The 15,805-nt window shown below is 47.6% G+C and overlaps 1 protein-coding gene across 1 annotated transcript in view; it reads right to left on the reverse strand.

Moving 5' to 3' along the window:
* The window catches only part of ARHGAP36 (Rho GTPase activating protein 36), a 100,108-nt gene that overhangs the window by 37,093 nt on the left and 47,210 nt on the right, over positions 1 to 15,805 (reverse strand). The window contains exons 4-7 of the mRNA XM_054039642.1: positions 12,504 to 12,760; positions 9,691 to 9,886; positions 6,882 to 6,937; positions 3,454 to 3,604 (exon numbers count right to left, since the gene is read on the reverse strand). Coding sequence (XP_053895617.1) covers positions 3,454 to 3,604; positions 6,882 to 6,937; positions 9,691 to 9,886; positions 12,504 to 12,760 — 660 coding nt within the window. The remainder of the gene's footprint in view (positions 1 to 3,453; positions 3,605 to 6,881; positions 6,938 to 9,690; positions 9,887 to 12,503; positions 12,761 to 15,805) is intronic.

Here is a 15,805-nt window from a genome sequence, read left to right on the forward strand (position 1 = left end):
GCACCTCCCAGCCCAAAACTGAAAACTCCCCAAAATCACTCCAGCAGCTCTCTCCCCCCTCCCCTCTGCTCCTCCTCTTCTTTGTTCAGTCTCCCTGGCAGAAGGTGTCACTTCTCCCACCCCCCTTCCTGGCTCAGGTTACAGCTCAGGTATCTCAATGTAACTCCCAGGCTACATTCCCAGGTCAAATCCGCCCTGCTCCCTGCTCCGTCACAGTAACAGATGTCAGAAGCCTGTGCCCGGGGGCCTGCTTCTATGGGTACATCTACACTACAGGGGGGAGTCGATTTAAGATACGCAAATTCAGCTACGTGAATAGCGTAGCTGAATTCGACGTATTGCAGCCGACTTACCCCGCTGTGAGGATGGCGGCAAAATCGACTTCTGCGGCTTTCTGTCGACGGCGCTTACTCCCACCTCCGCTGGTGGAGTAAGAGCGTCGATTCGGGGATCGATTGTCGCGTCCCATTGGGACGCGATAAATCGATCCCCGAGAGGTCGATTTCTACCCGCCGATTCAGGCGGGTAGTGTAGACCTAGCCTATGATGGTGTGGGGCCTGGCTCAGACAGCAGCAGCGATACTTCCAGCTCCAGGACTCCTGTATGGTTTCCAAAGGGTGGGTGGGTGGGTGAGTGGGTTGTTTGGTTGGTTAGTTTGTTTCAGTACTTCCCCCTCCCCCATACCCATTTGGCTGCTCAGATGTTTCTTTGGTGCAAATTCAACCAGGATCTATAATGGCAACACATTAGCACAACAATCATATAAGGGGGTACCTGGTGATATCATGACCTTATGACCTGGCTTAGCAGGGTTCCATACAGTGGCAAAAGAAGTGCCTCTTTCCCCTGTATTTGGGATGTAATCTGGTTAAGCTTGTTAAATTCCTGGCCAGTAAAACTAGCCTCAGTATGAGGATATGTTCCAACTGAGGAAGCAAAGAGGGGGAAAATCATTGCTAACTCCCCTGCAGATAGAAGCTGAAGACTCAGGGTACATATACATTGGAGCTGGGATATGGGATAAATTTGCAATGTGTCCGTGGTGGGACAGGGAACAACTTGGGCTAGCTGCCCAAGTACATACCCAGGTGGTCAGGTGTGATTGTAAGCAGGTGGCTGGCCCTTGCAACTGCCCATGCTGCCGTGGATACACTGCTATTTTTAGGTGCTACCTTGAGCAGACCTAGCGGGGGTACGTCGATGCAAGCTGGGAATCATACCGCCCAGCACAAAGGTAGATGTACCCTTAGCTGGAGCATGGGTGATCCTGTCCCTTCTCCATACCTCCCTGCCACAGACAACCTTTGTTGCAGTGATCAGCATGTGGAGCAATGACTCCTCCTTCTTTAGCTATGTGATTTGGGCTATTGGTAGGGCCCTATCAAATTCGCGGCCATGAATAACACTCCATGGACCGTGAAATCTGGTCTCCCCCGTGAAATCTGATCTTTTGTGTGCTTTTACCCTATACTATATAGATTTCACAGGGGAGAGACTAGTGTTTCTCAAATTGGGGGTCCTGACACAAAAGGGAGTTGCAGGGAAGTCACAAGATTATTTTAGGGGAGTCGCAGTATTATCACCCTTACTTCTGCGCTGCCTTCAGATCTGCGTGGCCGGAGAGCGGCAGCTGTTGGCTGGGCACCCAGCTTTGAAGGCAGCACAGCCAGCAGCAGCGCACAAGTAAGGGTGAAAATACCAAACCATGCCACCCTTACTCCTGCGCTGCTGCCTTCTGAGCTGGGCAGCTGAAGAGTGGCGGCTGCTGACTGAGGGCCCAACTCTGCAGGCAGCAGTGCAGAAGTAAGAGTGGCAACTTCACTGCTCTGAGTTGGACCCCAAAACATCACATCCCCTTTCTACTCACTTGCTCCCTGCCTCAAGTGCAGGGACAAATTGAGAATCAAGCTCTGTGTCTCCTTAAATGCTTCTCTATTTGTATCCCCAGCTTCACAGCTCTAGCCAGAGCATGCAAACTGTGTTTCTGCACTCCTGAATTCATCCATGCACTGCTTTCTCAGGCAACTCATCTCAGATCACATTATCCTAGGATAGAGCCAGCTCCCCAGTTGCTGCACAGCCCCACAATGCTGGAGTAAAGTTCACAAAGGTTTCTCCAGATAATCGTTATCTGCTGCTGAAATGGGATGTGCTTTTGCAGTGTAATGAAATGTCCTAGAAGCATCATTACTGTTTCCTTGACGCAACCGAACGAGAGGTTGGAAAGCTTTTCTCCAGGCTTCCTGCAATGCAGCAGTTCTCAGATATATCTCACAGGCTATCAGCCAATGGGACGAGGTTTTTGGTAACTCGTTTTCCTGGCAATATTGCTACAGTAGGACATGGAGGAAGGGGATTTGAAAACCCCCTCCTCCCCATATTCATCACTTTCATCAGTATCATGCAGGCAACATCCGTACTCTACGTTTACTGTACAAAAATGCTTGGTTCCTTCAGCCATCAAAAGTCACCTCCTATCGGCTGCTCATTTACCTTGCAGCCAGCACGTTAGTTGAGATTTCCAAAGCCAGAGAGAGGGAGTGGCTGCCAAAGCCCCATTACTTCTAATGGGAACTGGTCACCCAAATACCATAGGTAGATGCTGACATCTCTTTAGCTTATTGCTCAGGACACCAGAAGATGTCAAGAAGCCACTGTAAGATTGCAGATCTGGTTGTGTACAAGCTGTATAGAGAGGGACTCTCACCTCCCTGCTTCTCGAGGAGGTGTTTCTGCATGGGGACCTCCAAATTAAAATGACCTTTAGAAATGTCATACCACACTGCAAAGCCATGTCTAATTTACCATGCCTTGGTCTCATCCAGAACCAGTGAATAACAGGGAGTGCTGCTAGTCAGCACTGAGATGCATTGGCAAAGCCATATGGGAGTGCGAGGGCTGGAATACCAGGATTGGGAAGGGCATGGGGGTTCCAGGACTAAAATAACATGGTCTGGGGAGAGCTGTGGCTGTGGACAGGGTTGCCAGTGACAGAGCTGTGTGGAGGAATTTGCACAAGTGCTGTCTGAATTACAGGTGCACATGATATTATTTGTCAAGTTATGGAGTTTAAAGCCAGAACGGACCATGAGTTTGTCTAGCCCAGGGGTTCTCAAGCTATTTACCATTGTGGGCTGCATATGTAGCTCTCTGTGTTATGTGTGCCGCATCCACACAATATATACGCTACCTGTATGGCCCTGAGGCTGTCACATGGGCTGCCGCTGTGTGCTGATTGGGCCGCAAGTGGCCCACGGGCTGTGGATTGAGAACCACTGATCTAGTCTGACCTATTCCAGCTACTCCTGTATTGAGCCCAGTAACTAGCCGATCAGTTTAATAAGAACTACATTGATTTACAGATTTGTTCTTTAAAAAAGAAACTCAAGCGCAGCCCTTAGTCCCCAGCCTAGTGAAGTGGGTCCTGGGGTGCTGGGATTCTGGCTACTTACAGGCTGTACTGACAAAGGCTGAGTAGAGTTCCTTGGGAATCAGGGAATCAGGCATGTCCCGGAAAAACTCTTTGAGCAGAGCTGCCACATCGTGGACACAATAACTATCATCCAAGAAAACATCAAATCCCTGGTCGAATTCTTCCCGCAGCTTAAATAATGGGAAAAAAGAGAAAAAGAAAGGAAAAAGGCAAATAGCAATCAGTCACTCCTCCATCTAGCAGTCTGGGGCCCGTCCCCATGAAGGCTGTGGGCATGCATTTCCCACTGAAGTGAAGGGGATTGGAGTGTGTTCAGTTCACAGAATGATTAATAGATTTTAAGGTAAGAAGGCACCTTTATGATCATCTAGTTTGACTTCCTGTGTAATTCAGGCCAAAGCTGCTGGTTGGACTAGAGAATATCTTTTGGAAAGACACCCATTGTGATTTGAAGGTGACAAGTGATGGAGAAATTGCTCCAATGGTTAATTACCCCACTTAAAAATGGGCACTTTTTTCTAGTCTGATCTAATTGGCTCAATTGGATCTTGATCTGCTTTTGTCTGCTATTATTAAAGAGTGCTTTGCTGTTAGAATCTTCTCCCCATGCAGAGACTTCTAGACTATGATCAAGTCAGCTTTTAACCTTCTCTTTGATACACTAAATAGAGTGACCATTTTAAGTCACTTGCTCTAAGGCAGATTGTCCAGCCAGCAAATTATTTCTGGTTCTTTTCAGAACCCTTTCCAATTTTTTCAATATCTTTTTTTTAAACTGTGGATACAAGAACCAGATGGTTTGTCAGTGATGATCTTACACATCGACTTGCTTATGTATCCAAGGATCACGTTCAGCCTCTTAACCACAAAATTGCACAGGGAACTAATGTTCAGCTGACTATCCACCAAGACCACCAAGTCCTTTTCTGAGCCACTGCTTTCCAGGATGTAACCCCCCCTCCCCTCCCCCCGATTCTGTAAGTGTGATGCACATTCTTTGGCACTAAATGTATGACCTTGCATTTGGCTGTATTAACATATTGAACATATTGTTCAAATGAGCCCAGTTTACCAAGCAATCCAGATCAGTCTGTACAACTGCCCTGTACCCATTTTTACCACTCCATCAATTTCTGTGTCACCTGCTAAATTTATCAGCAATGATTTTATGTTTTCTTCCGGATCACTGATAAAGATATTAAATAGTATCAGGCCAAGAACAGATCCTTGCAGGACCTCACTAGTAACATCCCCATTGAATGCTGATTCCCCATTTACAATTACTTTCTGAGATCAGTTAACCAGTTTTTAATCCACTTAACATGGGCTGCAATGATTTTGTAGGGTACTGTTTTTTTAAATATAATGTTGTGTGGCACTAACTCAAATGCCTTACTGAAGTCCAAGTATATGGTGTGAACACAATTTCCCTTATCAGCCAAACTTGCCATCTCATCAAAGCACGTCAAGTTCACTTGACAAGATCTATTTTCACAGAATCATGTGGATTGCTAAAATAACAATGCTACCATTCTTTAATTCTTTACTGGTGACATCCTGTATCAGCCATTCCACTGGTTTGCCCAGGCTAACCAGCCAATAGTTATACCTGGGTCCCCAATATTCCAAGTTTTGTTAATTATCAACATTATGGCTCAAACAACTCCCCAGTCAATTCTTTTAAAACTCTTAGGTAAGATATCTGATCCTGCAGATTTAAAAATGTTTATGTTCAGTAGTAGCTGTTTAACCTCCTGTCTAGATAATGTTGGAATAGAAAATATTTGTATGAATATGACTATAAATACAGAACAGAAATATCTATAGAATACTTCCTTTTCTGCATCATTATTGACAATCTTACCTTCCCTATGTATAACATTACTAGGATTTCTTTTTTTCCTGAAGTATTTAAAGAATTCCTTTTTAATTGTCATTCATTCTATTGGCCAGACATTTTTCACTTATGATAGCAGAGGGGGGGTCTATGTAGCAAAGGCAGAACAAATTCCAATAGCTTGAAGTTGAAGCTAGACAAATTCACAACAAGGAACATACTTTAATAATGAAAATAATTAACCACTGAAACATCTTACGTAGTGATATGGTGGATGCTCTATCACTTGAAATCTGTAAGGGTTGGATGTCTTTCTAAAAGATAGGCTCTAGCTCAACTAACAGCTATAGGCTTGATGCGGAATCACAGGTAAAATTCTCTGGGTTGTGTTATGCAGAAAGTCAGACTATAGGATCAGAGTGGTCCCTTCTAGCCTTAATATCTATGAATCAGTTCCAAGAAATATTATAATAAAGAGAGGGGTGGAAGAACATAGTAGGGGTGATGTCTCTGGCCCCAATAAATCACCTTTGGGCCACATATCAGAAGAAAGACTAGCTGGGATTCACCTTACATAGGGGAATTGCCAGCTGGCATGGAGCCAGCTACACCAACCCTTCACAGTCCCACCCAGAGTAGAGGGCATGATGGAGGCATGGCCACAGCACATAGCAATCCAGTTGTTATGAGCCAAAGTAAGTTAGAGTAGCCCCAAGGCAGCTCTAAGTTATGGCAAGGGCCAAATCATCCCCCAGTTGCCTCCAGGATAGCTCAGCTGGACCCAAGGATCTAGGCCTGTGTTTCCCTCTGAGTCCTTGTCACTGGTTTCCTAGGTCCAGCCTCTGCACTGCGTTTTCTGCTCCTGCAGGACTACGTCAATATAATTTTAGACTCCGGTATTCCAAGCCCTACTTTATTTATTCTCTACCCCTCACACATACTCTGGCTTCCTTCTCCTCCACTTTCTGATCTTCTCAAGTGTCTAAGCTTGAGTCTCGTCTCCTCCCTTCATTGTCTTGTAATCATCCCTCCTTCCCTGGGCCATACCCCACTTTCTTCCTCTCTCCTTCCCATGCTCTCACCCATACCCCGTTTTCTCTCGCCCCCCACTCCTCACTCCATTCTCTCTTCCTTCTCCACATACTTCTCATGGGCACTGGGCACAGAGACTGTAGGGGCAGCTGCCCTGGATACACAGGAGACAGACTCACTCCAGCCTCTTACTCTGTTTCCTATATTGTGTTTTCTTTTCTCTCCTTGCCTGCCTCTTCCCAACTGCCTCCCAGCACCATCCATGCTGATTTTTAACTTGCCTGTGTGGTAGAGAAGAGATACAGTATAACTGGCTCAGGGAAGCATTTTCTAGCCCTGGCAGATCCTTCAGGGGGACTCCTGATCCTGCCACATGGGGAGACCATTTTTTTGCTGAGCACACAAGCCAGAATAAAATGTGTTACAGCACATGGGGCTTACAGCTCAGGATACAGCCACATTTAAATCTGGTTCTTATTATAGAGTAGGCAAGTCTCTGTTCCCATCTCCCATTCTCCCTCTAGGTCCCTGTGGCACCTGTCACCTATACAGATTGTTTGGTGAGTTGGGCACTCTACCTGCTGAACTCTTTTCTTAGAGCTTCCAACACGGAAAATGCCCACAGTCTGGAGTCCTGAAAGAAAAATAGGTTTGTAAACAGCTCTGTATTCAAATGAATTTCTTTACTTGTCCACAGCCCTGACTGGTCTGTGCCATGTGGAACACTGGGCTCTTTACCTTTAGCTACAAGGGAAGACATTGCTTCACTCTGTTAACTCATGAAGAGTCAGTAAATGAAAGGCTTCTCCCTGTGCTGCCACCTCCTGCCACCTCCTGCCACCTCCATGCCACCCCATCCTTCGTCCCCAGGGTATCATCTGCAATTAATTAACCACTCCCTGAATCTCCTGGGTCCCTGGCCTCCAGCCTGTGCTACTTCCTCTATTATCTGAGTGCCAGGGGCGGCACTGCCCAGACTCAAACTGAGTTTGGGGACAAAGATTGGTTTTGAGAGTAGCTCTAGAGTTGTCTTCGGCTGGTGGAACTGAAGCTATGTCTACATTACAGGCGTTAGAGTCACAGAGCTACAGTTCTGCAGCTGTGCTACTGTAGCACAATAGTGTAGATGTTTCCTACAGTGACAGAAGAGGGTTTTCCATCAATATAAGTAATCCACCTCTCTGAGCAGCAGTAGCCAGGTTGACCTGGCTGCATCTACACCAGAGGCTAGGTTGGCTTACTACGGAGCTATGGGGTGTGACATTTTCACACCCCTGAGCAGATGTAACTAGGTTGATGTAATTTTTAACACCTGAGCTGTGTTGCAAAGGTGACATGACAGAGCTTTGAAAATTGGGGGTTAGTGACTCAGTTTCTCTTGGCTATGCAAGTGAGACCAAATGTACCCCTGTATTCACACCTACACACTATTGTAATAATGTTTGTATAAGTTATGCCTCGTAAGGTATTATCTGAAAACCCATAATTTGCTGCTCTGTATTGTCCTGCTAAAATATGTGTGGCAACATGGTATGTAAAGTTATACAATTCACCCGTATAGTGAAATTGACACAAGTTCCAAACCCCATAGTCCTGCCCAAACAGAAGCTGGCAAACAGGTCTGTCCTAAACAAAGGAATGTGTGCTCTGCTTAAATTGCATTTAAGCCATAAACAGAACCATCAAGCAGCAAGAAAAGACAAAGGAAGTTCAAACAGGTGAAAAAAACAGCAGGGAACATCCTTCTACATCAACTCTTTGACTCCTGGTTCTCAGCTGGAAATGTTTGTCAAGAGAGGAACTGAAACTATAAACGGGAGAAACAAACACCACAAGACATCCCCTCCCTGCCCTGAAGTGACAAAGGAAGCAGCTGTTGGACTCTGAGGGAGAGGTCCTGATCTAGAGAGTTTGGTCAGTAAGACTGCCAAAAGCATGTGGTGAGAAAACTTTGCTTTGATTCTAATGTAGTTAAAAGCGACAAAGAGTCCTGTGGCACCTTATAGACTAACAGACATATTAGTCTATAAGATGCCACAGGACTCTGTCACTTTTTACAGATCCAGGATAACACAGCTACCCCTCTGATAATGTAGTTAAGTTAGGTATTAATAAATGTCTTATCTTTATTTTTCTTGTAGCCATTTCTGACTTTTATGCCTCCTATATGCCTACTTGTACTCACTTAAAATCTCTCTCTTTGTAGTTAATAAACTTGTTTTATTGTTTTATCTAATCCACTGTGTTTAAACTGAAGTGTCTGGGCAAAACTGAAGTGTCTGGGCATCTCCACTTGCGGTGACAAGTTGTGTGTATATTATTCTCTTAAAGAACATAAGAACGGCCATACTGGGTCAGACCAACAGTGGCCAATGCCAGGTGCCCCAGAGGGAGTGAACTAACAGGTAATGATCAAGTGATCTCTCTCCTGCCATCCATCTCCACTGTCTGACAAACAGAGGCTAGGGATACCATTCCTTACCTATCCTGGCTAATAGCCATTAATGGACTTAACCTCCAAGTTAAGGAATAACAGATTTAATATTAACAGATTTAATATAACTTGTCCTGTCCAAGAGAGGGTTGGGCAGTACAGGACATACATTTCTATGGGAAAAAATCTAAGACTGGGGGTGTGTTGGGGACACCCTGCAGTATAACCAAGGCTGGTGAGAGCCAGAGTGTAACCCAGTGTGGCTGGCAGGCTACCGTTACCCACAGACACTCAGGTGTGGCTTGCACGATGGAGGCTGTTTGTGAGGGACCCAGATGGGAGCTACTTCAACAAGACATTGTAAGGCACCCCAGGGTTGCAGGGCAGGGGTGACACGGATGCTCATTAGTCTGGACTGTACCCTGGAATGTCACAAAATGTCTCCTGTTGATCAATGAATGCAGAAATCTTGGGGGCTAGAGAAACCTCAAACAGCATCAGAGACTCGGGAAAGGTCTTGGTTTGGATCCAGCAAAGGGGTGAAGATTTGTAGGGCGACTCTGAGCCAGTTTGTCCATCCCTAAGGGAGGTTCTTATGGGCCTTGGAGTTGGAGAGGCTCTGTCTCCTCCCCACTTCTAGCAGGGGGATGGATAGAGGGATTTAAATGGGAGAAAAATGAGATTCATAAGAATAAAAAGGTGGAATCCTCACCAAGCCTTGCTTAGGATTCTCTGCAGGCCTGAGCTGCACCCACCTTGAGAGGCAAAAGGGAAGGCTAGCCCACAGGATAGAGCTTCTTGGCTATAAGCAAGCAAACCAAAGCTCAGAAGGTAAGGACCAGGCCTATTCCCTGAGCTCACTGGGGGTTTGTCGCTGATTTCAGGGGGCCTAACGTGACATCGTTTCATTATTCTCGAGGAATCCCTTTGGTTAGAGGGAAAAGCTTCTTTACCGTATGCCTCAATGTGCTGGCAACATCTGTCCACAACACGCGGGACCTGCCTGTAGATGGGATTGAGGCTCAACGTCTTGTTCCTCTCCAAGGTTCTCCTGAGATCCAGCTCATTGGGATGTGACAGCTGCAGAGCTTCCAGCAGCCTGGAGGTGTTGTCACCCAAATCGGTGATGGAGTCCACAGACACTCCCCCCTGAAATCAGACACAGAGGTGGCAAGGTGCCCGGAGCCCTCAGTTCATAAGCCCCTGGTGCCCTCACAAATCCCAGAACCTCGGTGCTAAAATGAACCCCCACAAGACTCCAAACACTGGCCAACAAAATACAGAGGCCAGGTATGGGCCACCCCAGGGTGAGCAAGGGAAGTGAGAAGCTAGAGGGAGCTTTCCCATCCCAGGCACTCTGAGTACAAGCCCATCCAGCCCCTGGGTACATACTTGGGTGGCTAGCCAGTGCTGCTGCAGCCACGCTGCTATTTTCAGTGTGCTAGTTCGAACACAGCTAGCATGTGTCCGTCTATCCACACTGGACACACGCTGCCAGTGGCTGTGCAGACAAACCCTTGTTTATACACACTGCCACTGCTGGAATTCCCCCTTCTATACACACCCCTACTGCTGCCAGAGCTGCTAGTGCCTCAGTCTAAATTCCAAGCAAACTCCAGCAAAACTCCTGTTCAGAGTGAAATTTCCCATGGAGCCAAGAGTCACTTCCCCCTTACCCTACCCCTACTCTGCCTTTCCCGGTTGGCTTGAGTATCTTCTGGAGAGGCTCAATGGCCTGGAGTCCTTGTGGGGGCTGCTGGCTGATGCTGGCTCCCATATCCCCCCATTTTAATTTTCCAGGGTGACGACAAGGTAATAGTTGCTCCCTCTGCCCTAGACCCATAGAAGCCCCAACAGGTCTGCCTGCCCTTGCCCACCCCCATGCAGCAGCAGCAGGAGGATCAGAAAATGCCTTTCTAGGCGGGGTGCTACCCCCTGGAGGCCCATCTCCATCATCATGGGCTTGAGGCACCAGCCAACTTGTTGACACACTGGCTTCGTCAGGAGCAGGGACAGCAGGAAAGTGGCTAGTTACCAGATTCATCCGATATATTAAGTGATCTCCTGGCAGTACAATGTGCTGGATTTAGTTATTCACATTACAGTAGTGCCTAGACAGCCTGACCAAGATCAGGCCAGGGTCCAGGATCATAGAATATCATCGTTGGAAGGGACCTCAGGAGGTCATCTAGTCCAACCCCCTGCTCAAAGCAGGACCAATCCCCAGACAGATTTTTGCCCCAGATCCCTAAATGGCCCCCTCAAGGATTGAACTCACAACCCTGGGTTTAGCAGGCCAATGCTCAAACCACTGAGTTATCCCTCCCTCCCTCTGCAGTTCTGGAGCAGCCAAACATACGAAAGGTCCCGGGGCTCCGTTTACTTTTGCAGAGAATTTCAAAATGTTTGGTTTTGGCTCCCAATCAGAACAAAACCAAAGATATCAGCATCCTGCATGGAACAGAACATGCTTCCTCTGCCCAGCTGTACTCCCCTGTCTCAGCCCAGCAGAGTGGGCAGAAAAGCTTGCACCTCTACAACAGGCGGAATGAATCCTTGTCCTCCTCGGCCTGGTGACCACCTCTGACACCACTGACCATGCTCTTCTGATTGAAATCTCGTCTTCCCTCGGCTTGCGGGGCTCCGTGCTCTCATGTGGCCCCTCCAGCCTCTCCAATCGCTTCTCAACATGTTGTCCAGGGGACGCTCCTCACAGCCCTCAGAGCTTGGGTCCCCTGCTCTTCTCCTTCTGCATTTTATCTCTGGGTAATCTCATCAGCAAACACTAATTCAGCTGCCATTGCTGTACTGATGGTGCACAGATCTACCTCTCTACTCCAGACCTGTCTGTGTCTGTCCAAACTGCACTCTCAGCCTGTTTCTCTGACACCTCCTCGTGGACATCCAGCCATCAGTTCAAGCTCAGCTGGTCAGAACAGACCCCATAATCTTGCTCTCTGAGTCCTTCCCTGTTGCTCGTCTCCCAACACCACCATCCTTCTCGTCACTCAGGCCCATATCCTGGGTGTCATTTTTGACTTGGCTCCCTGTCAAGATCCTCGCATCCAAGCCGTAGCTAAAACTTACCAGTGCTTTCTGCAGTTCTCAGAGCCACCTTTCCTCTCCATCCACAGCTAAAACCCCTGTCCAGACCTTCATCATCTTGTGTCTCGATCACTGAAACATCCTCTTCTCTGGCTTCCGTAAATCCAGCCTCCATTCAGAATGCTATTGCAAAGATCTGGCATGTCACTTTACCATATCACCCCTCTCTTTGCACGGCCTACTCTCACCCACCTGTCTTTGCTCAGATCTGACCAAAAGATTGACTCCCCCTATCACTGGCCCATGATGCCAGCTTCCATCGCCCTCATGTTACATTTTCAAAGAAGCACCTTCATGCATTCTCCCATGCTGAACAGGTTTGTGCCAGTTTCCTTCTCCTCCCTCGTCTGTATCCAGTGTTGTTGCTTGTCTTATTCTTACCATGCAAGCTGCTTAGAGCAGGGACTGTTTTATATTCTGTGTTTGCACAGTAGCCCACAGGACTTGGTGCTGCTGGAAGCCCCTCAGTTTCCCCAACAGAAGCCAACCCAAGGCTGAAAGCAGCCAGAGGACCAAACTAGCACAACTTGACCTTGTAACTAGGGCCCCTGGGAAACAGCCTCAGTGGTTGGGGTGCCATGGCCCCCCTCCGGCCCGGCCTGATGGCAGCTTGCTCCCAGCACACAGTTTAGTTCTCACTCAACCTGTTTTGCAGCCTTACCCTTCGGTGGCTCCGGGACACAGTGTCCAGGAAAGTAGGAGAGAGCGGCTCATCGGCAAACTCTCCACCAAGCTCCAGCACGCAGCCTCCGATGAAAGGGGATTTCTTCTGAATCTGAGCTCGAAATTTAGTCACGGTCGCTTCCACCTCCAGGCAGTCCCTGCGGCTGCCTTTCACTGCTTCCTGCATTTGCTTGTGTGTCCAGTCATTGGCAATGACTTGGGAGAGCGGGATCCCAAAGGCCTGGGGACAACAGTCTGTAAAAACACGAGACAGTTAGGGACTGTGACCTGCAGGCGGACAGAAACGAGACAGAGACGTATCAGCAATCCCGCCCTCCAGCCAGGAGCCTGCACACTCTGCAGCACGGCAGAACTACACTCTGCAGCAACAAAAGCAGAGTCAGGCAATCTGGGGTTCCCATTGCAGTGGCAGGAGCCAGACGCTAAAGAACCATCAGCTGAGCTGCGGGCTGCTCACCACCACTCCTCTTTAGACAGCTAGGGGTCTCCCCCACCTCCAGGCCACAGCTCCCTGCCTGCAGGTGAGTCAGGCTCTTTCCTGAATGAACAAGGGTTCAACTCCTACCCACAAAGCAGAGGGCTGTGGGGAGGGAATCCTACCAACACAGAAGAGCCACAATAGGGTGAGCCCAGATACCAGGACGGTGGTGATGGGAGCATCTGCCAATCAGATGGGCTCAGAGTTAACACCCTATGGCAATGCAACAGGGCAACTCTCCACTCAGAGTGACTGACTCAGGCAGGCGTCGCTGCATCGGTAACACTGTGGCCATGTGTTCAAGATTTTTCTTGCCCTCATGAGGCCCAGAAACATTTTCTTTAGATAAACTTTGAGAGTCTAGTACCATGATAAGCCAGATTTCCAAGAGAGGTCAGTGCATCAGTTGCACATTGGGTACTGGGCACATTGGAAAATCTGACTTCAGTTCTGAGTACTGAACACACCTGACCTCTTGACATCTTCAAATCCTGAACGTGTTTCTGGGACACAGTGCAACACAAATTACTTGGTCTCAGTACAGGGTTAACTGGGTGAAATTTAAAGGCTTCTGCTATATAGGAGGTCAGACTAAACCATCTAATGGCCTCTTTTGGCCTTAAAGCCAATGAAATAGCAAAACACTTTGTTAATGCAGCATTAAGGTTGCCAGGTGATGGCTTGCGCTCTTCTGGAATGCGAGTTCAGCAAAACTGAGTTAAGGTGAATGCCCATAGATCCTTAACTCTGCCCCCCGTCCCAAGCTGGCAATAGCCACGGGGAAATATCTAAATCCACTGCAGCTGCATTCAGTGTGCTGGGTGTAGTGGTTCTGAATGGTAGAGGAATAAACTGGAGCAGTTTGGGAGAGATGTGACTGTGACATGAGGAGATCTGGGTCTGAGACCACCCCATGTGTGTGATCAAAGGAAGGAGGTGCACATAGACCTTGAGGTTCCAGTCTGCACCATTTCAATGGAGGTTGGTCTGGAGCAGGGCACTGGGGTGGTCTTGCCTGGGAATTGTCAGTCATGAGGTGGGATATAAAAGCAGGCTGGGTTTAATGATGGGGAGGGGACAGTACAGGGTTAGGTGATATCCTGTGTGAAGGGGCTGTTAAATTTTACAAGTGTGGTATTGTGTCAGGGAGCAGACTCAGTGTTTGAGCACAAAGCAAGTGCAGGTAGCATCAGTCCATTACAGTGACAAGGCAGAGCGGGAGTGTGTGTGTTATGGGCATACTAGGGCATCACTCAAAGAGGTGGAGTTATGGTTGTGTGGGCATTTCCCTTAACTCTGTATTTCCTGGATGTTAGAAGTTAGAGTTTTGCTGAGTTCAATGTTCTGGAAGGGCGTGAAGTATCACCAGACAAGCTTCATTCTGGGTTAACAAAGTTTTTTGCTATTTACTTGCCCAGTTTTTTAAACAGAGACAGAAAGGTTTGTCATTTAGACCATTGTCATTCTCTCCTTGGCTAGGTAATAATCCAAAGACACCATTTTTATATCGTACTTTTCACCAGTAGATCTCAAAGAACTTTTATGTAATGATCCCCATTTTACAGATGGAAAACAGACACAGAGAGGTTGAGTGACTTGCCCAAGGTAACCCGCTAAACCCCCAACTTCCTCCGCTACCCCTCACAGTCTCCAAGCCCCTCTGTCTTCTCCCTCTCCCCCAACCCCTCCTGTCTCCCTTACCTGCGCCCCAAACTCTCTGCCCTCCACTGCTATCCATTCCAATTACACATCAATCACTGAGAAGACCCAAGCTCCCTTCCCACATACTTTTGCACCTCTAATTACCCTCCCCTCCCAGTGATCATTCACATGTGTCATTCTTTTCTTCATTTCAAAAACAGTTCCAGCACCTTCTGAGTAGGCTGCTGTACTCAGACTACATTTCTTTAAAAAAAAAACAAAAAAACGATGGAGCATTTTTTCCCCAAAACATTTACAGTTCATTATCCAATTTCTTCCATGGGTGGGTTTCAAACTTCAAACTAACTTGCTAGAATCTGTGAATTTAATGAAATGCTGGTATTTTTCTGTTTGTTTGGGTTTTGTGTTATTTTATTTTTTTCTGAGGGCTGTGTCTCAGGAACTCCCTATTCAAATGACCACACATTTGGATCACTAACCCTGCCCTACACTCCCATCAGGCATAGCAAATTTCAAGACAATCATTTTAAGTATGCAGATTTTAGAGCACTTGGAAGAGCTCTCTTTTAAACAGGAAACTGGTCTATACCTTTAAAAAAGCTCCAACAGGTGAGGAAAAAGCAGCAGGGGACAGCCTTCCCTACAGACTCTTGGTCTCCTGAATCTCAGCTGGAAATGTTTTCCAAGATGGGGACTGGCACTATAACAAGGCCGGCTGCCAGGCTGTGTGTAGAGACAGAGGGGGCAGGCTGCTCAAAAACAGAAGGGAGCTCTGTTGGAGAGTTTGCCAGGGTCTGGCTGCCCTGTGGCACAGCAGCTGTTGCTGAGAGTGTGAGGTGAGATGTTGGGGTCAGAGCCATTGGAGCTGGGGCCATGGGGTGATTCAGCAGTGTGTGCAGGGAGGGGCTGGTTGTTGGGGAGGGTGGGGTTTCTGCACATTGGGAGCAAGAACCAAGAAAATTTGGGGAAGGGGCTCTGCAAATCCCCATCCCCTGATCTTGGGAAAATGGAGAGTTCAGAGGCCATTTCCCCCCCATGCTGAGCCCAATGTGCAATAGGAACCCTGGGGCTTCTCTGTCATCCAAGCTACTAGCTGATCATCTCACAACCAATCAATCATCCCCTCCAGCTCTTTGAGG

The sequence above is a fragment of the Malaclemys terrapin genome, chromosome 9 (assembly GCF_027887155.1).
Source record: "Malaclemys terrapin pileata isolate rMalTer1 chromosome 9, rMalTer1.hap1, whole genome shotgun sequence".
Taxonomy (NCBI): Eukaryota; Metazoa; Chordata; order Testudines; family Emydidae; genus Malaclemys; species Malaclemys terrapin.